This window comes from Zootoca vivipara, chromosome 6 (assembly GCF_965207765.1).
Source record: "Zootoca vivipara chromosome 6, rZooViv2.hap1.1, whole genome shotgun sequence".
Taxonomy (NCBI): Eukaryota; Metazoa; Chordata; class Lepidosauria; order Squamata; family Lacertidae; genus Zootoca; species Zootoca vivipara.
In genome coordinates, this window is record NC_142589.1 from 79,387,669 (window position 1) to 79,414,136 (window position 26,468).

Genomic DNA, 26,468 nt, shown 5'->3' on the forward strand with positions numbered 1-26,468 from the left:
CATTCCATTTATAATTTGGACAGGTATCAGTGCGATCTATAAAAATCAAAAAGCAAATATAATTATTAATGGTGGAATTGGTGAAAAAATCAGTATAAATAAAGAAACAAGGCAAGGCTGCCCATTATCCCCATTATTTATAATTGTAATAGAAGTGCTATTGGAAAAAATCAGACAGGATAATTCAATAAAAGGTGTAATATTAGGAGAGAAGAATTATAAGATTAGAGCGTTTCCTGACGATGTAATGGTAACAATACAAGATCCCCTGGAAAACATACCAAATTTATTGAGATGCATAAATGAATTCAGAAAATTAGCAGGATTTAAATTAAATTACAAAAAAACCCGAAAATATTAGTAAAAAATCTCAACGAGGAAAGTATGATCAGGCTGCAAGAAATTACGGGATTGGAAATCAAAAAGAAAATAAAGTATCTTTGAGTAAATTTGACAACAAATAATATAGATCTGGTTGAAGGAAATTACAACAGATTATGTAAAGAAATTAAAAAAGATCTAGAGACATGGGGAAAATTAAATCTACCTCTATTAGGGAAAATCTCGCTTATAAAAATGAACATATTACCGAGAATGATGTTCCTTTTTCAAGGGATACCGATATTAGGTGGGAGTAAATGCTTTTACAGTTGGAGAAAAGATCTAGCAAACTTCATATGGTCCGGGGAAAAACCTAGGATTACGCATAAAATTCTGATTGATAAAAAAGAGGTGGATTTGGGCTCCCTGATCTGGAACTATATCATAATGCTGCAGGATTACTATAGTTAAAAGAATGGGTCAAGCTGGAGGATACAGATGTGATGGATCTTGAAGGAGTGGGAACGAGGTTTGGATGGCATGCATATTTGATCAAGGAAAGAGTAAAAGTACATACAGGTTTTCTGGAACATATAATTAGGAGGTCATTATATAAAATTTGGGAAAAGTATAAACGAATACTAGAGCCAAAAGTACCGTGGTGGGCTTCACAACTGGAGATGGTAACGGTAAAGAAATTGAATATGAAAGAAAATTGGGCAACATATAAAATTTTATTAAAGAAAAAAATGGGGAATTAAAAATAAAAGAATGCTCGGAAATTTAAATACAGTATACGTAAATGATTGGTTCCAGTTTATTTGAATAAATCATAAATTGGCAAAAGATAAAAAAATAGGTTTTGAAAAAGAATATTCCAAATTCGACAAATATCTGATACAAGAAGGCTCCAAAAATATATCCAAATTATATGATCTGATCTTATCGAGTGGGAAACAAAAGATGAATTAGTAAAAGCCTCAATGATCAAATGGGCACAAGATTTCAGTAAAAATATGATGTTTGAACAATGGGGAAAGCTTTGGCAGAAAGGTATTAAATTCACTCCTTGTTATGCTCTAAAAGAAAACTTTTTCAAAATGCAGCACAGGTGGTAAATACAGCACAGGTGGTATTTAACGCCCGACAGGATGGCAAAAATGAATAAAAACTGTAGTAATATATGTTGGCGGTGCAACCTAGCGGTAGGCTCCATCTTTCATATCTGGTGGGAATGTCCCAATATCAAGCAATTTGGGGATGTGGTCTATAACGAAATGAAAAGGATATTTAAATATTCTGTTAAGAAAACACCAGAAGAATTCTTACTGGGAATAGTCCCAGAAAATTTGAAAAAAGAAGACAAAGTATTATATCTGTATATAGCTGCACGGCTATTAATAGCAAAAAATTGGAAGAGTTTCCAAGTACCAAGAAAATTGGAATGGTTAGCAAAATTAATAGAATACTACAATACGATAAGATTAATGGGAAACATTGGAAGGGTCTCGAAGGAAAAAATAGAAAAAGAATGGGAAAAATTAAGGAATATCTTTAAAATTATAATGAAAAAATAGATTTGATAACAGATTAAGATGAGTCCTGAAATCAGAAATTAGGAGGATAAGAAATTAGAGGATGAAAATAAAATAACACTGTATAATAACTGAAGTAAGATGTAACGAAATGTTGATCAAAAAGAATATAAGATGTATAAAGGATAGAATGTGCAAGAGGTACATAGGGAAGAAATGTACATTATAGATTGGATGATTGGAAGTCAAGCACAAATGGTGGGTGGTGGGTGATGAAGCTGATTGGGATTTCTTGATTATAATTTTGAGTATGTAAGATGATATTTGTAGGGTGAAAGAGGCATGCATGTTAATTGTATGTATGTATGTCAAGATGTATGGATGTCAACTGTTTTTAACCAATTTTCTTTATTTCTAATAAAAAAAATTTTTAAAAAAAATTACATTCCATTTATTATTGACCCATCTAACGACAAATAATTACAATTACAACAAATAAAGGCTTGACATACCTTGCTTTGCATGTCATGCATCTTTCTCATATATTGGTTTCACCTTTTAGGTTGCCTTCTCGGTAGTGGCACCCACCCTGTGGAATGCCCTCCCACCAGAGGTCAAAGAGAACAACAATTACCAGACCTTTAGAAGGCATCTTAAGGCAGCCCTGTTTAGGGAAGCTTTTAATGTTTGATAGATTTCTGTATTTTAATGTTTTGTTGGAAGCCGCCCAGAGTGGCTGGGGGAACCCGGCCAGATGGGCGGGGTATAAATAAATTATTATTATTATTATTATTATTATTATTATTATTATTATTATTGAAATAAATGCACTTTTTGACGATATTCTAATTTTCTGAGTTTCACCTGTAGATGCTGCCAACTGGACCGTCTATCATATCACAACAACCTGTTGTTGTGAGAACATTCTCATTCATCAGGCCTACATTAAACCATGATTTCTAATCCTAATGAAACAAAAACCTTATTGGTTATCACAGTTAAAGTTGGTGCCAATGACCATCATCTAAGCTTAGAAATTAGCATATGAACAGTCTCTGTGCACCAGCACATAACCTGTTACTGTTACTCCAGAGTTTCCAGTTCACACCTTGTTAGGGAGCTATGGATAGCTGCAGCTTCGTGGTTTGCTTTCCCAGTCACAAAAATTGGGTGTGTGTGCATGAGCACACATAAAGGTCATGAATATTCTGGCTTATTAAGTCAACATTCAACATACAAAGTGGTCCACTATGTCCCTTAACCGCAGTAAAGCCAGGGGCACACTATTTATTAACTTGAAACCCCCACTATTGTTTTGCAATTTTTTTAAAAAATAAAAGCCATTAAAAATGGGTGGGGGGGTGGGGGTGAAGATGCAATGTGCAACAATCTCCTAGTCATACAGCTATGCTATTCCTCCCCGCACAGCTACTAGTAAGCTAGGATTACATTTACAATGGCCCCTTGTAAAGTGGGTTAGGCTTAAAGATGAGAAAATGCCCAAGGCCACCTCATGAGCTTTATGGCTACTGCCAAGAATTCAAACAATTCATCCACAGTATTAAACTTGTGCTTGTTTTACAAGTGACTAATATTAGTAGTGACAAATATTCATTTACCAGAGTTCAATTTCTCTTTTACCTGTTGTTTTTCCTTCCCTGGAGACTGCCATTGTTCACTATAGAAACACATATGGCTGTTCAGGCCCCTCTCAGTATAAAACAGCTGACTGCAGGTTGTACAAACAAAGCCATTTCCATGCTCACTCCTGTCTCCAGGAGCTCCCCCAGTCTTACTACTGATAGCAGAAATTGAAGCAAAAAGGGATGAAAAAACGTAGTATTATGAAGCCTGAATTTCCAGATTGTAATTTACCCCCATAACTGTATTACATTCACATTTACATTTCCTGCTTCAGAACCTGTTTTATGTCTTTCTGGGAAAAGTGTTTCTACAGTTCATTTAGCAGCAAACTGTGCTAACTAGTGAAATAAACTCCACTGGGATATCATACATAAGGAACAATTTCTAGTGCCACCGCAGAGATAATGGCTGCGATCCAGAGCTGCTTAGGGACTTACAGCAGCCCAGCCGAATTTTGAACCACCGGAGCCTTGGGACATTATCACAAACTGATTTTGAAACATCCCTCCGAGGAAGTGTTTGGTTAATGTGGAATTTGCCAACCTGGTGCCCTCCATATGTTTTGGACAACCTCCAAAACTTCCAGAGGTAAAAAGGTTGGCAAAGGCTGATTTAATGACTTTCAGCTCGCCTCTAGGTCGGGGGGGGGGTTCATCCTGAGGGCCATGTTCCCTCGTTAACAACCAATCAAAAGGCCAGTCCTGTGGTAAGCAGGTGCAGAGGGAAAAGCGTGCAGGGCACAGAATGTAAATTTTACCTTTATACACTTTCCACACACTCTCATACACCTCCCTTTCCTCCATGGAGGCAAACAAATAGCATTATCAAAGTTAAAAGGCACATTCAAGCCAGGCAAAAACACTGAACGAGGGTTCAGAGCAGGGTCAGTGAGCCGTGTCCTGGGGAGAGCATAAGCTTCCCCAAAATCAAACCCATTTCTGGATACTCCTCTACGTTAAGTTTATTTTTTCCATTTGTTGCTCACCTTTCCTCAAAGAAGCTCAAGGTGACGTACAGTTCTCCACCTCCTCATTTTATCCTCACAATCCTATCATGTAGGTCAGACTGAGAAACTGCAACTCACCCCATGAGCTTCATGACTAAGGGCTCGTCCCAACTTCCGCTTGTACCGCTGCTTTCCCCCAGAGCAAACCGCTCTTTGTTGCTGAACAGGAGCAAACGTCCATCGGGTTTTCTGCAGATTGACGTTTGTTCTGATTCAGCAGTAAAGAGTGGGTTTTCCTGGGGAAAGCAGAGGACCAAATAGAAAATGTCTTGGACCCATTCTTCCTAGGCATGAGAAAAGTGGAAATGTGGAAAAGCCCTGAGTGGGGATTTGAACTCTGGTCTCTAGTACTATATGTAGCAAACGTTTGTTCCAGAACACTGAAAAGAATAAACTGTTAGAATGCATGGCTGCCATTGCATGCATTAAAAGAGAATCAGCTAGGCATGGCAATTGTGATCAATATTGAATTATTTTGTAGACAGATGAAAGAGGGTATCGGGATACATTTAATGAATAGGAAAAGTAGTCAAAGTCTTGATAAATAAAGATGTTGAAAAATGATTACATTTAACCAACATGATATTATGATGAGGGCCGATCTGACAAGCTAAAAGATTTTGATTGGTTCAGGATGATGACATTGGGCTGCAACTACTAAGACTCCTGTGATCCTTTTAGTAGTGAACAGAAATCATGTGGAAGTGTATAAGAAACATTACTTTGGATGTGTTTCTTTGCAGCCTCCTTATTTTTGAGGCTTGTCCCTATGTACATTAGAACTTCAATAAAGGTCTCTTTTTACTTTTAGCCTGCATCCTCCTCTTTTGGGTTTCTGGGAGGGATACTGCCTATCTGGGAACCCCTTTGAAATTTCTCCAACATCACCATGCTCTACTTACCAACCAAAGGGAAATTGTTCTTCCCTCACTGCATTAGTAAAGCTGTAGATATTTCCACCCTGTGTTAAAAAAAGTTAAATACATTTATGTATATTTAAAGATAAAACTTCTTCAGATCATAGAGTGTTCTACATTACCCAGATGCCCTCAGGCTTCTGGAATCATAAACCTTTCCTGTCTACTTTTTCTCTCATCTTCTTTACTAAGGGCATAACTGCAAGTTTGCATAAAATGCACCACTGCCAATTGCATCAGGGTTTTAAAATTTGTTAGCATCCCACACCCCTCATTTTGATCAGAACTACAGTACTAGGGGAAGTTTTACCCCTCTCTTTGAAAATAGCCCCACTGCACTACAATTAACAATTGGGAAGGGGGGATGATCACGCCAGCCTCAATGAGAACTTCTTCCTCTTGCTAACATGTCATGCAGGGAGAGTGGGCAATTTTCAGAGATCACAGTTGGGGAGAAATGGGGTAACACAGACATGGGGAGCTAGCAGTCTGAGAGCCCAACAGTGCCCAGAGGCATCAATTTTTCCTAAATTTTAGAACAATCTCTCACCCCCATGCACATTTTCATTATGCACCTTGGCCATTTCCTCCCAAATTGGAAAAGGGCTGTTTAACCCACTTCTTGCCAGGAAGAACAGCAGCTTTGGCAGAATTTTCCACTTATGTACTCACCAACTCACTCCCATGCACACATCAACTCAAGGCCAGTGGGAATGAGCAGATGAGACATATACAGGGACAAGTCTGCTTCTGCTTGTCACTCTTGCTGGAGAAAGGGGGATCAAAGGCATCTTTGCCAGTGCCTTGGTACTTATACAGGGTTCACTCTGTGAGCAAAGCCAATCACCTATTAGACCTTGCTTAATTCCAACAATGGCTTCTGCTAAAATAAATAAAATCAGTTACTGGCTAACAGCTCACACTATCTGAAGAGTTCTGTTAAGTTCCTTCCAAGTTTGTAGAAGTTAGAGACCAGTATTTCCCAAACTTGGGTCTGCAGCTGTTTTTTGGACTACAATTCCCATCATCCCTGTCATGCTAGCTAGGGATGATGGGAGTTGTATTCCAAAAACAGCTGGAGGCCCAAGTTTGGGAAACACTGCTATAGGCACACTAACAGCTGCCTTGACATAAACTTTAGAGAAAGGTGCTATCTTCCCCCACCCTGACCCCACCAATACTGAAAACACTTAAAGAAATAAAACATGAACATGTTACGGTTTGAACATGCCTGAATCCTGTTGAAAATGGTCAGCTTTGGTTTCACTCTGGCCCCACTATCAAATGAGGTGCTAGGCAAAGAAAAGGAAGCCATGGCCACTTGGCTGGGTGAAGCCATGGGAGCTGTGTCAAACTTCAGTTTCTCCTTCCGGCGAGGTCTGCCACTGCGAGAATGCCCTTTGCAGCCTGGTTCTTTGACGCAAGTCTTACTCTTCTCTTTCTTTCTCAATACGGGAGAGCCATTATCCAGCTGCCTCGGCTTCCCGTATGTGTGGTTTCCTGGGGTGTTTTCGTACGTAACAGACTGGCTAGGGCTAGAGAAGTCTTTGAGCTCCAGGCATCCTTTCAAGGTCCTGGTGTGCTTGGGCTGAGAAATGCTGCCTGTGCTTGCAGAAGGCACAGCAAGTAGCTGAAAGGACTGTGGTGGAGAAGCTGGCTGTTGCCCTTCTTTCTCACTGCCCAACGAGAAGTCCTTCTGAAACTGGGACAATGCCTTTTTTACGCGCAAGGGGGACCCTTCGCTTTCAGTGGGCTCAGGAACTGGATGAACCAAACCTGCTTGCTGCGGAAACACACTCTGAAGTGGTTTTGCTACCACCTGCTCAGTCTCTGCAGCTGCCAGTTGCAACGGAGCCAACAGCTGTGTGTGGGACACAATGTGCTGAGATTTGGTGATCCTTTGGAACAGGCGACCCTGGACTTGAAGCTGATCCTGATTCACAGAGGATTCCTGGGATTTCATTAAGAGCTGCCTAAAGAGCGGTGTGGCCTCCCCTTTCTGCAGCACACCATGCTTCAGAGGATCTGGAAGCCTTGTTGCTGGCCTGAAAGACTCTTCAAAGCCACTGAGATTCGGCTCTCCAGGGATCTCCCCCTGTGACTTTAAGAGGGCGGGAGTGAACGATAAAACATCTGGGCGCTCAAAATTCTGCGCCAGAGAGTCAAAAGCATGGGAGGGCCCCACGAGGCCTTGTGAAGCATCCTGACCTGCAGCAGGTGGCATCTGAGCAAGATAAACACCATTTCCTTTGCTTTGGGTGCAGGTTGGTGGCACATTTCTGACCCACTGGAAGTTGCCACTTGACTGGTGAGAGGTGGCAGGAATTTTCTGGCCTCTGAATAACGGAAAACGAGGCACACCACTGTTTGACCAATACTCCAGGGCTGTGGTTTCTAATGGAAACTGAGATTCTGAATGTGGCTGCCTGTCTGGCAAGTTTGCAATGCTTTCTGCTGGTCCAAGTACAGATAAACTCCCAGGGTTTATGATGGTGTACACACTGGAAGAGTTCTTTTGACAAGGGTAAAGCTCCTTCGTCACTTTATCACCGGTGGTTTCTGTGAGCACTGCAGTACTTGTCGGCGCACAAGAAATCTGACCGCAGACAGAGGCGCAAGGCTGCTGGGATCCCCTAGACTCAGATTCGGGCTGTCCCACAGAGGCTGAAGAAGCAGACGGGAGTTTCTGGCTGACTAAGCTACTTACAAGACACCTCAACAGGTCTCTATGGGGCAGGAGGGAATTATTAGGGGCCGGGGATTCAGGGTGAACAGCCAGCCTCTCTGCAGTTCTCATGCCACTAGATCCCACCTGGACACGTGAATCGTGGAGGGGTGGGGAGGCCTCACAAGCTTCTTCGTCCTTTAACAACCTCAAACCGTGGTGCATTTCATAATGCCGGCGCAGCGACCGATGGTCTGAGTAACTCTTATTGCAACCTTGCTCTATGCAAATAAACGGCTTCGTTTTTTGGTGTGTCAGCATGTGGCCACTCCTGAGATTAAAGGTTAAAAAAAAAATTTTTTAAACAAGATCAGAACATAGAAGAGTAAGCTAATCTTATTATCACAATCAACCACTAAAATGACTTCCCATCTTGGCAAATTCAACATTTTCCCCTCAGCTTTTGTCAAGAGCAGATATTTTGTACAACCAGCTGTGCAAACGTGTGCTATCCCCTTTTCTGGGTAGTCTAACAGTGCAGCAAAATGAAAATATCTGACATTAACCCAGAAGTAACTGCAAGGGTGGCTGAGTTATTATCAAGAGTATCTCTTAAGAGTGTGGAATGGCACTATTTAGTGGGAAGAAACTCCAATGAAAATCCTCATTATTACATATTTTTACATGGCTGTTTATTTGTATATATGTTAAAATTTTATACATGGATGTTTTATGATGGCCTATATTTGTAACGCCTAATAAAGGTTTGGGGAAGTAAGTAAGGCAAATTAAATCCTCACTTTTATCAACTATATATTAGGGTAAAGCAGGGGTTCGCAAACTGTGGTTAATGACCAGTGGTGCATGAGCTTCATTCAGGTGGTCAGTGGCATACCTGCAATAAATATCCATATTAAATTTTAACTGTATAATTGTTAGTAATTTTGTCTTTTATATTGTGTTTTTTTATGTTAAAATCTGAATTCTATGAAATGCAAATTACAATACAGGTAACTCCCATTTTGCATGCATTCGAGGTACAGTGGTGCCTCGCTAGACGAATTTAATTCGTTCCACGGGTCTTTTCTTATAACGAAAAATTTGTCTAGCGAATCCCATAGGAATGCATTGAATTTTATTTTTTTGCCCATAGGAATGCATTAGTTGAATTTCAATGCATTCCTATGGGAAACCGCGATTCACTAGATGAATTTTTCGTAAAACGAATTCGTCTAGTGAGGCAACCTCCGCTAGAAAAAACCTTTCGTTAAGCGGAAATTTCGTTAAGCAGGGCATTTGTTAAGCGAGGCACCACTGTACATGTGATCGCTGATGCACACGCCATTTTCGGCCCTGGAAGGGGGCGGGGCGCGGCAGGCTTACATGCATCTTGTCTACATTTGTGATGACCCAAAATGCAACCCCTGTGCAAATGGGGAGTTGCCTGTACTATAAAATACAATATAGGAAATAACACAAGCAATAAAAATACAGTTAAAAATCACACATTATCTAACAAAGTGCATTACAAAATTTTTTACAACAGGCAGAAAAATCATTAAATGGGTCCACCAAGACAATCAGTAATTTCCAAGTGATCTGTCAAGGAAGAAAAGGGAACCACTACACTGAATGATTTTCAGTGGTGGTGGTAAAGCCTCTGCTAGTGATTACTTCAGCTGCCTTTCCTATCAGATGGACTCGGCAGTTAGGAGTACCTCTCTGGCCACCACTGGCTGAGCTGCTCTGCTCCTTGAGAAGGGCAGAGCAGGCAACATCTCAAGGAAACAAGAGTTTGAAGAAGCATGGACCTAGGTATGCAGTTAGAAAAGAGAGGGGTACAAAAGAAAGCGGGTGAGAGAAAGAGAGTGAGCAAACCAACAGAAGTGTATATGACCAAGAGCTGCAGAAGCAAGGGAGGCTGAACCTCGCATAGGGATTGGAAGCCCAGAATAGCTAGAGGCGATAAACCTTTACTTGGGCTGTGCGTCAGGAGCTACCATGGCTACCCATGACTCTGTGCAGTTACCTTGGATGGTGTCACCAGAGCTGTAAGTAATAGCACTTCCCTAAGCAGTAAAGGCTCCTATGTACTACAGGGTCTCCACCCACCCAGGTGGTCCATTTGGCTAGGGAAGGCTATAAGGACTTCCTAGTCACACTAGAACTTTGCCAGGAAGTAATAATCTTTAATTGGTTTTGATTCCTACAGCTGAACTCCCAACACTATCACTTCAGACTGCAGGGGGCTCACATGACGGAGTGCTCCTACACACACACACACACACACACACACACACACACACACACACACACACCAACCACCTTCCATATATAAAACTAGATGTCATAGGAAAGGATTCTAGCCTAGCCTTCTCCTTGATATTCTATATTTCTAACTGCAGTTTTCTGGTACTGTACTGAGAAATATTCCATCATAAAAGTTTCCATGTCTAGTCTGAAATGCTAACAGTCCAGCTGCTAGTGAGAACTAGCCGGACTTCTGGCTACAGGTTTCTAGTTTTCACACAAATTTCTATTACAATTTCTCTGCTCCAGAGCATAGGACTGTGCTTAAAGTAAAGGGAGGCATACTTTTGTCCTGTGCTCAAAGGAAAAGGGGGCTCAAATATCTCTCACAATTCCACTTCTTTTTGCTTAAGATACTTTCCCTGTGGTATCACTGCAACCACATCCCACCAAGTAAGTGCTCACACCCAAGTGGTCTGATTTTCTGAAGGCTAAATTATTTCACAGTGTAAATTCTAATTTCACAGTATAAATTAGAAAGATTTTCTCTCCTCAATACTAGGAACCTCTTCCATCACTGGAATCCTGCCTGAATGATGGAACTTGAAAACTTCACTGTATTACAGTGCTGTCTGCTCACATAGTAGATCCAAAGCAACTCCCTGGGTAGTTTCACCATTTTCTTAAGTGGAGACAGATTATGTCTTGCATTACTAAGGAATACAAGCTCTATGTGCATTTGTACCAGGCCCTAGCCAAACTAGATCAAGCCAAATTTCTACAGTAGCAGAAACTGTCTATACATTTAAATCAGTTTTACTGGCAAACAAATACATACAGGTGGTCCTGGCGCTTAAATGCTTTGCTGCAGATCTTACAGACATGTTTCCGTTCCTGGCTGTGAGTCACGTAGTGTTTGCTGAGAGAGCTGGTGCTACTGAAAACCTTTCCACAGAGGCTGCAATCCAGGAAAGGGGCTTGAGGGGAGTTCTGCTGGTGCTTTCCTCTCCTCCCACTGCCAGAACTGGATCTGCCGCCTTGCTCCACTTCTTTAGGTGCTGAAGGGGCAGGAAGTCCCAATTCTATATGAGCAAAGACAACTTTTAGTTCATAGCATCTGGCTTTGTACAATCAAGTGTGAGCAATTAAGTAGCTGGTTCAAATCTGACAGTCACAAACCCACTAGGCACTATTTGGCAAGCTGCTATCTCTCCATCTCCACATCTTACCCCATCTGCACTATGGGATAATAATATTGACCTATAAGGTTGCTTTAAAAAAATAAAAAAATTCATTCCAGCAGCACCTTAAAGACCAACTAAGTTTTTACTTTGGTATAAGCTTTCGTGTGCATGCACACTATTTTTTAAAAAATAGTGAGATAATGAACATGACACTCACGAAAAGTGCCATATAAACGCCAAGTATGACTCCTTGCATTTTCAAGGTAAGAACAACATCAAAGGGACATCGAGGGGCTTAAATAACAGAGGTTCAGAATTCAGGTAGGTAGCTGTGTTGGTCTGACGCAGTCATAATATATATATATATTAAAAAATTGTCCAGTAGCACCTTAGAGACCAACTAAGTTTGTTCTTGGTATAAGAACAAACTTAGTTGGTCTCTAAGGTGCTACTGGACTATTTTTAAAATATTTTTATGTACTGTATTTTGAGAGGTTCTCAAGAATCTCCCCTCCCCAAATAATTTCTGGGGGCTTCACACGTATAGCTCCCTCAGTTACTGGTGAATGTTCCTGGCAGCAGAAAACAGGGTGCACATACTGTACTGTACTAACACTGGGACTTGTATTCTCTGCGGAAGTAGACACAGTAAACAAATCCTGTTCTCTTCTCAGTCAGCACAAAAAAACCCAGGTGCAATAACTATGGATTCTCCTGCCTGCTGGTTCTTCGTAAAAAGGATCCTTTTAAAAGCAATAGGGATGAGCTCATTCAACATTGGCACTAAATTGAGTGCATAGTTTAAAAATTCATTCAGGTAATTAAATTAAATTTATGAAGGTAGCGTAGCATTCCCTTCCTCTAGAACAGAGGCCTTGCACTTGTTCAGCATTACTGCACCTGATCAACAAAGCTCATTCCTGATGACCAAAATTATTTCATTGTTCTTACTAGAGCACTATTGCACTGTCTGTTAATTTTGTTCCATTTTAATTATGGAACAAATCACATTCACATATCCCTATTACTGCCGATCTCTTTTAAGAACTGATTTCCACTTCAAATATTACCAAAATCTACCAGAAACCAACACAGCTATGGTATGATATGTGCATATTTAATTGCACATAAGATGGAGCTTAAATAAAAGCATTTCAACCCAAGCCTGGCAGCATATAACGTTCAGCCAACTTCATCTAATGCAGGTATAATTCAAAGGAGAAAGAATCTTCTGAAGTGCTGTGCTGTCAACTAAATGCTTCAAATGATGGAAACACCTAATCCCAATAATGATCACAGTGGACTGTTGTTTTGCCCAGCCAACTTAGACCTAAAAATTTCATGTCTTAACTTTTCACAGCAGATTTTAAAATAAACCAATTCAACTGAAAACTTAATTGTGGAGAAAATATCAAAAGCTACAAAGGTTCAACAGGAAATTAATTATTTGGTTAAAAGGAAGCTAAGATGTTCAGTCCTAACAGTTACAGGTGAAACTCGGTAATATCGTCGAAAAGTGCATTTATTTAAGTGACACAATTTAAAAGGTGAAACCAATATATGAGATAGATGCATGACATGCAAAGCAAGATATGTCAAGCCTTTATTTGTTGTAATTGTAATTATTTGTTGTTAGGCGGGTCAATTATAAATGGAATGTGATCAATGAAATGTAATAACAATGTTTATTTTTGTATTTTTGTATTATTGTAGCTATTTGTTTTATTACTGTGGAATTTCCAAAAGAAAGCATTTGTAAAAATTAAAAGAAAAATAAAAAATAATAAGTTGCATTACTGAAATAAATGCACCTTTCGACAGTATTCTAATTTTCTGAGTTTCACCTGTAGAATTGCCATGTTTCTTCAGTGTAGCTTGTTCCCCAGCTGCAGCTGGAGCAGGCGTTGCAAAGACTCCACAGAGAGCATTTCCTTTATCCTGGATGCAATTGAAAAGATACTAGACAGAAGGGGAACATATTCATATCATATTGTAGTGTAGTCATCTTTATCTATTATTTTTTCCAAGGAGCAATAAATGTCTCGTGGCATTTTACAGAAAAATTAAGTCTATATCATTATCCCAAGAAAGTGATCCAAGAGATGAGTTTTGTTTCTCAGTTGCTCCACTGAAAAATTAGGCTGGTATTTATATTGATTTTGTCAATTTTGTACATTTTTAATTTGCCAAAAGTGCTATTTTCGCCTACCCTTAAGAAAAATACCCTCATTTCAAAATCTACACACACTGTGATTATGCAATGATGCCACATCACCATACTGAAAGAAACAGGCAATACTCATGAAGGCAGCATCGCGTTGTATCAAATCTGAATTGTTAAAATAGCATATGTGATTTTCCAGTGCAAATGACCCTAATATATTAACATATTCATTTATTTAATATACCTCCACATCATAAAACATCAGTGCAGTGTAAAGCAATATAAAATGATTTAAAAATATTAAAAGCATATAGAATAGTAATTAAATTGACAGGCTATTCAACAAAACTTTAAACAACTGCATAGACCTGTTGGCATTAAAAAGAGATGCCTGAACAGTCACGTGAGGATGCATAAGATTCCCCTCCCCAGAAAAAGGGGACAATAAATGCAAATTTCTCCTTACAAACCTGCATACCTATGATCATTATCAAAATATTGTAGAACTTAATTATTTCTGCTTACAAAATGCTTTGGGATCCATAACTTCCACAAAACAAGCAATGGTCTGCAGGTCCCTAGCACATGCCCATTGTGCATCTAAAGACATACTTCATAATCCTTGTTGTGCAGAAACACCAGGGTACACATAGCACTGAAGTGTGAAATGTAACAATTACTACGTACTGTATTCCCATTTCAGAAAGGAGTGCCTTGACCAGAAAAGGAACCCATAGCTGAATGGAAAAAAGTGAAGCTTTTTTCACTGTATCTGAAGAAGTGTGCATGCACACGAAAGCTCATACCAAAATAAAAACTTAGTTGGTCTTTAAGGTGCTACTGAAGGAATTTTTTTATTTTACTTGGAAAAAAGAAAGCATTCCAGGTTCTATTTAGGCAGGCTTCCTCACTCAGCCCTCCAGATGTTTTTGGCCTACAACTCCCATGATCCCTAGCTAGCAGGACTAGCGGTCAGGGATGGTGGGAATTGTAGTCTCAAAACATCTGGAGGGCAGAGTTTGAGGAAGCCTGTATTTAGGCAAAGATGGGGAACCTGGGACTCTTCAGATATGGTTGGATAACTGTTCTCATAACCTCCGACGACTGGCCATCCTGGCTGGGTCTGATAGGAGTTGTAGTCCAACATCTGGAAAGCCAGTTTTCACATTCCTGCCTTACACATTTTGACACATTGGTTATTTACCATTGTAACCAGGGTTACTAACCATGCAAGAGTGGCCGTGAGTCTGGGTCACAATCATCAAGGAGTTTGGTAGAATCACAGTCCTTCACCGAGTACAAAGATAAGGTATCAAGATTGTCCTCCAAGGAGTCATTATTCATATCTGTGGCTGAAAGGCTGGGGTCCACATCCAAGTTGTTCAATCCTGAATAAATCATGTCTCTCATATCTGGACACAGATCGTGGCCGAAATTATCACTGCAGTCCAAAGCCTGATTCCCTGAAAACTCATGAAGCTGCATCTCAGAGTGGAGTGAACTTTCATCACTGAGGTGGTACTGGTCCATATTCAACCACCTTGTGTGTTTGTAATTTGGGTCAAGGTTCCTAAACAAAAGATCAAAATGGAAATGGGAACAAGCAAAGGGGCTTTGAGTCAGAGACACAAGTGTTGAACAGTTTTGAATTATCATAGGCACGCACAAGTCAGAGCAATACCAAGACTCGTGCCAATTTTACATCTAAAGAAATATTCCGTATACTGTATCATCTTCCTCTTGTGAAATGTTCTCATAGAACGTAATTAACACTTTCCAGGTTAATTGTCAGGCCTCAGCTCAAACTCCCACAAACCACTTTAATAGAAATCTGAACCAAGGAACGAATCGAAAGGTCACATAATCTGAAAAGGATGGTAGCAAACTATATACTATGTTTCTCCGAGAATAAGACACCATCTTATATTTATTTTTCCTTAAAAAAAAACACACTATGGCTTATTTTCAGGGAATGTCTTATTTTTTCCCTCCTCCTCCTGCCGCGGCCGGCATTGCTGCTGCACCTATCACCATGTCTTATTTTTGGGGTATGGCTTATATTCCTTGAATGCTTAAAAATCCTGCTACGGCTTATTTTATGGCTACGTCTTATTTTCGGAGAAACAGGGTACATAAAAGAGCAAACACATTACAGTACTGTAGATTCTAAAGCAATTTGTCATTGTTTAGTTGTATAGTGCATCTTAAAAAGCAGAGACATCACCTTGCCGACAAAGGTCCGTATAGTTAAAGCTATGGTTTTCCCAGTAGTGATGTATGGAAGTGAGAGTTGGATCATAAAGAAGGCTGATCGCCGAAGAATTGATGCTTTTGAATTATGGTGCTGGAGGAGACTCTTGAGAGTCCCATGGACTGCAAGAAGATCAAACCTATCCATTCTTAAGGAAATCAGCCCTGAGTGCTCCTTGGAAGGACAGATCGTGAAGCTGAGGCTCCAATACTTTGGCCACCTCAGGAGAAGAGAAGAATCCTTGGAAAAGACCCTGATGTTGGGAAAGATTGAGGGCACTAGGAGAAGGGGACGACAGAGGACAAGATGGTTGGACAGTGTTCTCGAAGCTACGAACATGAGTTTGACCAAACTGCGGGAGGCAGTGCAAGACAGGAGTGCCTGGCGTGCTATGGTCCATGGGGTCACGAAGTCGGACACGACTAAACGACTAAACAACAACAACAACAACAACAGTTGTATAGTACACTATTAATTCCGTTCTATTCCTCTCTAACTTGCTGATCGTCTATTTTACGATCTTCCAATAATAATAAATAATAATAATAATTTATTATTTCTATGTTGCCCATCTGAATGGGTTGTTCTAGCCGCACTGGAGCTCAAACAAATTATAAAAACACAGTAAAACATCAAGCATTAAAAACCTCCATATATGAATTATAAAAACTAGTAACTGGTTTTATATTTTGCAACCAAACAATTATTCCATCCAGCAGTTTAGGCAATGATAAAGCACTCAAAGTTGATGGACCATAAATAGACACCAAAGTGTGCTGTTACTGAAAATATTATTTAATATTATAAATTTTTTCCTAAAAAGCATACATCACTTGAGTGTAAAAAATATTCAAAAGTGGTTTACAAAAAGCTAAGATAATAATATCAAGAAAAATTTACAACCCTATTTTAAAACATACAAAAGTTAAAATACTAAAACAGATTAAAATTACCATTTAATGCTCATTGGTAAATAGTATCTAACCCTCAATGAAGAATCATTGTAAAAATTTGCCATCTATTCTTATCATCTGAACTATTGTATTAATCCCACACTCTACCCCAGGCTTCCCCAAACTAAGGCCCGGGGGCCGGATGTGGCCCGTGAGGCTCTTTTATGCGGCCCCCGTCGCCCCCTGCTCTTAACGGCGCAGCTGCCCACTTCCGGGTCGCTGGAGTGTCGGAAATAGCTTGTGCACATGCACAAGCGTCATTTCCGGCGTGCTTCTGGGTTGGAGGAGGCCCGTGTGCATGCACACAAGCTATTTCTGGTGTTCCGGTGACCCGGAAGTGCGCTGGAAATCACATGTGCACACACGTATTGGTGCACACTCCTGCGTGCTCCGGCCCACAGCACAATTGGTGCTGGCGGCACCGGCCCTCGGCAATGTAAGTTTGGGGACCCCTGCTCTACCCATTCCAAAGAAAGGGTTGCCTCCATATCTTCAAATGAGGGTTACCCCATGATTAAATTAAACATGATCATATGGATCAAACTGACATTTGTGGTCTTATTACAACCAAGCGGTATACAAATATTGTGAAATAAATAACATATCTAGGGATTTTGGTTCCTACGGTTATTTCTCAAGTGATCAAATTTAATTTAAATAGGTTAATAACAAAAATCTCTACTGAAATTTAGTGTTTAGGATGAGGTTCACATATAAGAATGTACTGCCACAAATAATAGATGTACTGCAATATATATATATATATAGGTATGCAAATTCCCCATGAGCATTTTCAAAAGATTAATGTATTATTTTGGCTTAGTGTTACATGTGAAGCTGTCCATAATAACTCACTGCCCCAAGAGATAAGATTGCGTACCTCATTATTTATGTTCCACCAATGGCTAAATACTTATCACCACTACCCAGAAAAAAGGTTGTTATTTTACGTGTCTCTCTGGATTCTTTTTGCAGTTTTGTTGTTTGAATACAGAACTGTTTATTATTCTAGGTTTCTACAGGATTTTTATTCTTTTTAATGCATTGTGTTGTCTTGCTGAATTGCAAGCCTAGGCCTTAAAAGGTGGGCCATAAACATCTCCTTATATAAATAAAAAGTGGCAAATTCTTTTTTAAAAATGTACATACATGTTTAGAACACTACTACCATATGTGACTACTATCTCTGGGCTTAACAGAAATATAAACATGATAAATTTTGCAAAAAGGGGCAACAGTTTACATATACAAAACTATACATGGAGACTCCTATTTTGCAAATACTTCTATTCAAAAATAGCTTACAGGTATTGTTCACCACGGATTAAGCAAAGTTCATCAGTACTTCTTTTTGTCTTCACAATGATGGGTATTAGCAGCTGCCATTCAAAATCCTACAGTATTATTAGGCCATAGCAGATTTTGGGAGAACTCTTGGAAAGATATACTCTAAGGATAGAATGAGTAGAGAATAGTTTAAATTCATATCCAGTAAGAATGATATTCAATATTCAAGGCTCCTCCTTTCTATCAACAGAATTAACTCAACCTCTCTTTGTAAGACAGGGTGTGTATACAAATATATTTAAAATCTTTCTTCCCAGTAGATCTAACAGAGTACACAATTTTTAACTGCACGTTGGGAGGAAATATTTGTTGTTATAATACTGAGGGGCACACACTCTCTTAATTTAGGATGGAGAGAAAAAAAGGGAAAGATTGTTTGCTGGGTGTGGGCATATTATTAAATGGAATTTTATGAATATATAATGTTCTGTATCCAGGCACTGTAGACATGCCACTTACAACCTATCCATATCATTCCAGAGCAAAGGACCAAGGTACACAAACCACTGATGCCTGTAGTGCAAGCTTACAAAAGCAAAAAAGCTGTTAGGGAGGTATCTTAATTTCACAGGACAAAAATAAGGGGGGGGAATTAAGCCTGCTGATAGCAGTTGGGAATAAAAACTTTACATACAAATATGACCATCAGAATTTTATCATGCAGATATTTTTAGGTCATGCTTTCAAATGATAAGGTGTGATTAATGATAAAAAGATTTATTTCCTAGCTACACTTAAGAGGGGTTGGGATTTCTTATCCCATTCTTGTACCAAGAGCAAATACCAAATAAATTTACTTCTCTTGTTAGCTGTTACACGATTATGAAGTGCTCCCCTCAAAAAAATTCCAAGCTTCAGCATCTTTTGGAAGTTTTGCAGTATTTTTATGTTTGGGTTTCCTTTTGAGAACAAGAGAAACCCAGGACAATTTTTAACAAAGTATTGGCATAGGCTGAAAATATTACAAATTGATTATCCCCCATAGCAGCTTTTCTTGAACTATACGTTATTTTGCACTGCCTTCAATACATAAAGTGGGAGCCTATGTTTAAGTTCTAGCATAGGCAAACTTATTTACCAGATTGCTTAAGTGGTAGCTTAACTGAAATCTTTCCATCGGTTGACACCCATGGTTTTTAGCTGTTCTCTTGCATTTCACTGCTTTTCCATCACAAAATTCTACTGAAAAGCAATGAAACGTAATACAGGGTTTCAGTTTCCCTTCTCAAGAGTGCAATCCTTTGCACGACTACTCCAAAGCAAGCCCTGTTGAATCGAATTCATCCCATCCGGATCCTTCATTTAAAAAAAAAAAAGGTGCAGAGAAAACCCTAAAAACCTGCTCTAGCACTTGAAAAGCTGTTATGCATTTTTAGCCCTGGCGAAAGGCAGGATCCGAATTAAGATTCTTTCCCAACGGTGCCAGGGCTCCATATTCTTCTGGCTGCCCCAGTTCTGAGCAGTTAAAAGTGGGGTGGGGAGCCCCCTTCGCCAGCTGCCCCCTTCCCCCAACAAAACGGAGGGTTGCAGCGACCCCCATATAAGTGTTTGCAACCGACCCCATCCCGCCCCGCCGAGATACGCTGGGCCTCCCTTGTCCCCACAAGGGAGCAACTGCCACAGGGTGCGAATAGGGTAGGGGGCGCCCATTTGCACAAGTCCTCCTTAGCTGGGGTGAGGAGGGAGAGCCCCTTACCACAGATGGGAAAGCTCTCTTTGTTGCTCATGACACAAATGGTGACCTGGTGTGGCGAGATGGACCTAAAGTGGGGCGTTTTGGGTCGGGTAGCCTTAGCCTTGCTCCTTCCCCCCACTGCGTGGCTTTGCAGAGTGGAGCGGGTCCCTCGTGAATGGGGCCGGGCGGTGGTGGTGGTGGAGGAGCGGCCTCGGGGCGAGGGACGGTTGCAACCTGCACCTGACGGGGCGAGGGACAGAAGGAAGAAGGGGAGAGAGGACGCGGGCGCGCACGCGCGCACGCAGAAACAGGCCGCTGCTTTACCCGTCGTCTCGCGCCCCGCTCTCCTCCTTCTCTCTCCCTCCCTCTCTATTTATTTAGTCCCCCTCCCCCCTCTTCTTCGTCTTCTTCTGCACGCGCCAGCCACGCCCAACCCGCCGACTGAGGCCCGCCCACGCGCGGCCGGCGCCCGAACGGGCTCGAGGCTGGAAGGGCCGGGGGACAATAACGCGGCGCTTCGCTCGCTCGCTCTGCGTGGGGAGGGTGTAAGCGAGAGGGGGGGGAGAGTGAGTACGTCCGTGCGTTTTGGCGGGAAGGAAAGGGGAGTAGCCGGTGGTCCGGCGCCGCCATTTTGTGAGGAGGTTGAGCAAGGCGCGAACAACCTCCCCGACTTACCTATTAGCTACGTGAGGGGAGGATAAGGAGGGGATGGAGTCGTGGAGGGGAAGCTGTGAGGGAAAGAGGTAGGGGGGGGGGACGCCGCCGGCGGTATGGTGTAGCATCTCGTCGCGCACCGTTTGTGTGAGGGGATATTTTGCGTTTGGGGGTCCCCCCCCCCCACACATTTGTATACAGCCCTCTACGCGCCACAGGTCTCGGGGCGGTTGCCACATAAAAATGATAAGATGGAAAAGCACGTAATAAAATACATAATAAAAAAACCCCAATTGTTTATATGGGCACTTACCCCATAAAATGACACCATCAAAATGCATAATAAAAACAAAAACCCTGGTTATTTATATGGGCGGTTACCACAAAATCACATGATCAAAATACATTTTAAAAACAAGCCAGTTATATATATATTTTTTATTCCTTCATCGGAGGATCACACGGATATATATGTGTGAGAGACTAGAGTGTGTGGTATTTACACATGCATATGTATACAGTATGGCTCCTGCCAACCTAGCAGTTCGAAAGCACGTCAAAATGCAAGTAGATAAATAGGAACCGCTACAGCGGGAAGGTAAACGGTGTTTCCGTGTGCTGCTCTGGTTCGCCAGAAGCAGCTTTGTCATGCTGGCCACATGACCTGGAAGCTGTACGCCAGCTCCCTCGGCCAATAATGCGAGATGAGCGCGCAACCCCAGAGTCGGTCACGACTGGACCTAATGGTCAGGGGTCCCTTTACCTTTATGTATACAGTAGTACCTCGGTTTATGAACACAATTGGTTCCAGAAGCCTGTTCATAAATTGAAGCGTTCATAAACTGAAGCAAACTTTCCCATTGAAAGTAATGGAAAGTGAATTAATCCGTTCCAGGTGGGTCCGCGGCGTTCGTAAACCGAAAATTCATAAACCGGGGTGCTCATAAACCAAGGTTACACTAGTGCATAACTGCAGGGATAGGAAGTGTCAGTCTTTTATTGCTGCTTATCTGGCAGATTTGTACCCTGCTCTTCAGCCAAAAGGGACGCAGGTCGCGCTGTGGGTTAAACCACAAAGCCTCTTGGGCTTGCCGATCAGAAGGTCGGCGGTTCAAATCCCTGCGACGGGGTGAGCTCCTGTTGCTCGGTCCCAGCTCCTGCCAACCTAGCAGTTCGAAAGCACATCAAATTGCAAGTAGATAAATAGGTACCGCTACAGCGGGAAGGTAAACGCCGTTTCCATGTGCTGCTCTGCTTCGCCAGAAGGAGCTTTGTCATGCTGGCCACATGACCTGGAAGCTGTACGCCGGCTCCCTCGGCTGATAACGCAAGATGAGCGCCGCAACCCCAGAGTTGGTCACGACCATAGCTGCCAAGTTTTCCCTTTTCTCGCGAGGAAGCCTATTCAGCATAAGGGAAAATCCCTTTAAAAAAGGGATAACTTGGCAGCTATGGTCACGACTGGACCTAATGGTCAGGGGTCCCTTTACCTTTACCTTCAGCCAAAAATGGCTCCCAGTGCACCATAGGTGAAATCAAAACAAGATACTCCTTGCAGGCTTACCTATAAATAAATGAAAGATACAGCACACAAGGGGAAAGGGCCAAGGAGGGAAAATAAAACTCCAAACTCAGGCACCAATTTCTAGATCAATTCTATAAAATAGTCAGTGCTGGGATCCGTCTGTCTCAAGAGACGGTGGAGAGTATAAACATACAAAGGTGGTGGGATAGGAAAAATAGGCCTTGATAATATAGATTAAAATTATATATTTATTTAGTGATATACATTATGTAGCTATATAGGCATTTTCTGGCCTGCTTATAAAGTAAAAATAAATATTAAAAGTGGGGGGGGATTGGGGCGAGGGGGGACTTAAGACAAAACAAAGTAAGAAAAGCGACAGGAGGCCTTAAGAGTTTAATGTCAACTGAGAGGAAGATGAAGTGAAGAAGTGAGATCTTATTCAGATATTTACATATGCCAATACAGTATTGGGAATGAAATCGATGCCAGGAAGTAAAGCATTCCATTAGTAGAAAGCAAGGAAAAAAACATTGCTAAAATACTGTTTTAAAATGCTCCCACACACTTAAGTCTCACATTAGTGCAGGCTTCCCCAAACTAAGGCCCGGGGGCCGGATGTGGCCCGTGAGGCTCTTTTGTGCGGCCCCCGCCGCCCCCTGCTCTTAACGGCGCACCTGCCCACTTCCGGGTTGCTGGAGTGTCGGAAATAGCTTGTGCACATGCACAAGCGTCATTTCCGGCGTGCTTCTGGGTTGGAGGAGGCCCATGTGCATGCACACAAGCTATTTCTGGTGTTCCGGTGACCCGGAAGTGTGCTGGAAATCACATGTGCACACACGTATTGGTGCACACTCCTGCGTGCTCCGGCCCACAGCACAATTGGCGCTGGCGGCACCGGCCCTCGGCAATGTAAGTTTGGGGACCCCTGCATTAGTGCTTCAATCCAAATTGGTTTTGTTGTATGTATTAAGTTTCATTTAAGTCATTGGAGCAAGTAACCTCCCAGTCTTTTAGATGCATCTAATTCCAATGGCATCAGTGGGTTTAGAGTCCTCCTATGTGTAGGATCAGGCTCTTATTCTACAGCAGGCATCCTCAAACTTCGGCCCTCCAGATGACCACTGGTCCTGTTAGCTAGGGATCATGGGAGTTGTAGGCGAAAACATCTGGAGGGCCGCAGTTTGGGGGTGCCTGTTCTACAGGATAAAACACACTGAACCTGGGAATAAACCCCATAGTTTAACAGGGCTTACTATTTGGAATATATGTATGCACAGTCAATTACAACTAAATTAAGCCCATTGATTTCAATGGCACTTTAGCACAACTGGCTTTATTTGGACTATACCAGGGGTCCCCAGACTTACCGCGCGGCGGGCCGGAGGGCAGGGGAGTGAGCGCGCAGCGGGCCGGAGGGCGGGGGAGTGCGCGCCCGTGCGCATGCGCACACGCACACGGGCGGGGGGGAAATCGCCGAAAATCGCTTGTGCGCATGCGTATGGGCCTCCCCCGACCCGGAAGTGCACCAGAAATGACCTCTTCCGGGTCGGGAGAGGCCCATACGCATGCGCACAAAGGATTTTCGGTGATTTTTTGCCGATTTTTAATATCGTCGCTGCGCCGCGCGCCTTGAGAGCGGGCGGCGGCAGCGGGCGGCGGGGGTCGTCGCGGGCCGGATTGGAAGGCCGATTGGGCCGCATCTGGCCCGGGGGCCGTAGTTTGGGGACCCCTGGACTATACTGTATACGGTTTGCCAACTCCTTTTTCTGGTAATGCTTCTAAATAGCAAATAGAAACTCAGAAAGCGACTTTTGCTGGAATGGAGATGCAGCGATGGGGAAAGCTTTAAGTTCTGGATATCTGCTTATCAAGAAACGATCAAAATAAATTGCCAGAAAAGTAAGCTGACAGCTGCAATATTTGGCATCCTCAGTGAAGCTGTAGGTGATGGTAGGAATTAAAACAAGGGTCTGTCCACATCCCGTATACAGCAGGGGATGAGGACCCAATTTTTAGTGCAAAAGGTGTGCATGGCTGTGGAAAATATACTCTGTCCCAAGGGTGAAACTAGGCTTTATTTGACCCGGGTCAAAGACCCAATTTGGCACCCCTAGAAACATGCAGCCTGACCATTGTATACAGGCAAAGCATTGCTATTGAATCCTTTCAGGGTTTTGTACCTTTAATCGAAAGCTTCCTGGTTGCAGGTTTTAGCCATTTTAGTTGTTAATTGTTAATTGTGCCTGGTGTATTAGTGATGAAAACCCTTGTAATTCCTCCAGTGTAATTTTTTGTTTTCATTGAAATCAATTTAATTCCTGGTTTTTCTCTCATGTTTTTGATGTGAAATAGTGGTATTTTACTCTATTTATATATTTTCTTACTTTCTTTAAGAAATACGGTAGTATAAATTTTGAGTGGTAGCTAGTAATTAAAAACCTCCCTTTCTGCTGGACAGAAATTGACATTGCTGCACTTAACAGAGGGTGTCCAAATGGCAATTAAGTATGTGTTCTCAAGAGTGGCTTACAACAACAACAGCAACAACAACAACAACAACAGGTACAAAATAGGATGCAGCATAAGAACTAACAGCAAAGTGTAAGCAGTAAAACAAAAATATTCTGCATAAGCATTATTATTGATAACAATTATATTTTGATTTCAAGTCCTGCTTTATTATTATTTATCATTATTATACCTTCCTACAATTTAGTAAACAACAACAACTAAACAACAACAACAATTTAGTAAATTAATATGATTACCCTATAAACAGCTGATCTGATTTTAATTAAGAAGACATATTGTTCTGTTTCAGAATATTTATTTATTGTTAGACATCTCATAAAGCAAGTTCTCTGGCATTACAGTATTATTGTTGTTTAGTCGTGTCCAACTCTTCGTGACCCCATGGACCAGAGCACACCAGGCACTCCTGTCTTCCACTGTCTCCTGCAGTTTGGTCAAACTCATGTTGGTAGCTTCAAGAACACTGTCCAACCATCTCGTCCTCTGCCGTCCCCTTCTCCTAGTGCCCTCAATCTTTCCCAACATCAGCATCTTTTCCAGGGAGTCTTCTCTTCTCATGAGGTGGCCAAAGTATTGGAGCCTCAGCTTCAGGATCTGTCCTTCCAGTGAGCACTCAGGGCTGATTTCCTGAATAATGGACAGGTTTCATATTCTTGCAGTCCATGGAACTCTCAAGAGTCTCCTCCAGCACCATAATTCAAAAGCTTCAATTCTTCAGCGATCAGCTTTCTTTATGGTCCAGCTCTCACTTCCATACATCACTACTGGGAATACCATATGGTAGCTTTAACTATACGGACATTGTATAAAACCAATTAAAAACATCACAATGAGGCCCCACGATAAATCTTTAAGAAATCATCCACTGCAAAAATTACAGTACAAAAAGTCCAAATCAATAAAATACAATGCAGGTCACAGGTGCTAAAAAGAGCCAGCAACATGGGAGCTAAAACCACCATCCATACCACAGGGACTAAAATAGCAAGAACGTAAGCAGTCTGGGAGAATAAAATGTCATAAAAAGGTAAAGTCCAGTCGCGGCGCTCATCTCACCAGACAGCTTCCGGGTCATGTGGCTAGCATGACTAAGCTACTTCTGGTGAACCAGAGCAGCGCACAGAAACGCCTTTTACCTTCCCGCTGAAGCGGTACCTATTTATCTACTTGCACTTGACATGCTTTCGAACTGCTATTGGCAGGAGCAGGGACCAAGCAACAGGAGTCGCCCTGTCGCAGGGATTTGAACCACTGACCTTCTGATCGGCAAGCCCTAGGCTCTGTGTTTTAGACCACAGCGCACCCCACGTCCCTTAAAATGCCTTAGTCTGGCCTTAAAGGATAATAGGGGTGTTGGGTGAATTTCTCTACAAAAGAGTGTTTCATAGCGAGGGAGGCACCACCAACAAGGCCCTTTCAATTCAAATTGCAGGGACACATGATATATATTCTAATGCAAATGGCAATTGCTCCCCTGCCAATAATAATGGTCTAACCCAGGCACCCCCAAACTTCAGCCCTCCAGATGTTTTGGACTACAATTCCCATCTTCCCCAATCACTGGTCCTGTTAGCTAGGGATCATGGGAGTTGTAAGCCAAAACATCTGGAGGGCTGCAGTTTGGGGGTGCCTGGTCTAACCCATACCAATGGGGGAAGGGCGGGCAGGATTGCATTACAGTGGTACCTCGGTTTACGAACACAATTGGTTCCGGAAGTCTGTACTTAACCTGAAGCGTACTTAACCTGAAGTGAACTTTCCCATTGAAAGTAATCGAAAGTGGATTAATCCATTCCAGATGGTCCGTGGAGTACTTAAACTGAAGCGTACTTAACCTGAAGT

The 26,468-nt window shown here is 41.8% G+C and overlaps 1 protein-coding gene across 22 annotated transcripts in view; it reads right to left on the reverse strand.

The window, feature by feature from the left end:
• Positions 1–20,452, reverse strand: part of ZNF541 (zinc finger protein 541) — a 37,191-nt gene extending 16,739 nt beyond the window's left edge. For 6 of the 22 annotated variants that reach the window (XR_015950716.1, XR_015950715.1, XM_035117624.3 and 3 more), the window contains exons 1-7: positions 19,934–20,262; positions 18,196–18,339; positions 14,913–15,256; positions 11,177–11,420; positions 6,655–8,419; positions 5,409–5,467; positions 3,498–3,654 (exon numbers count right to left, since the gene is read on the reverse strand). Coding sequence is in view for 20 of the 22 variants with exons in the window: in XM_035117624.3 (XP_034973515.2) it covers positions 3,498–3,654; positions 5,409–5,467; positions 6,655–8,419; positions 11,177–11,420; positions 14,913–15,216 (2,529 nt within the window). In the remaining 2 variants the exon portion in view is untranslated. Of the gene's footprint in view, positions 1–3,497; positions 3,655–5,408; positions 5,468–6,654; positions 8,420–11,176; positions 11,421–14,912; positions 15,257–18,195; positions 18,340–19,315; positions 19,531–19,933 lie in introns of those variants that run through there. The other 16 variants (XM_088672755.1, XM_088672752.1, XM_088672763.1 and 13 more) reach the window with 9 other exon arrangements.
• Positions 20,453–26,468: the final 6,016 nt, after the last annotated feature.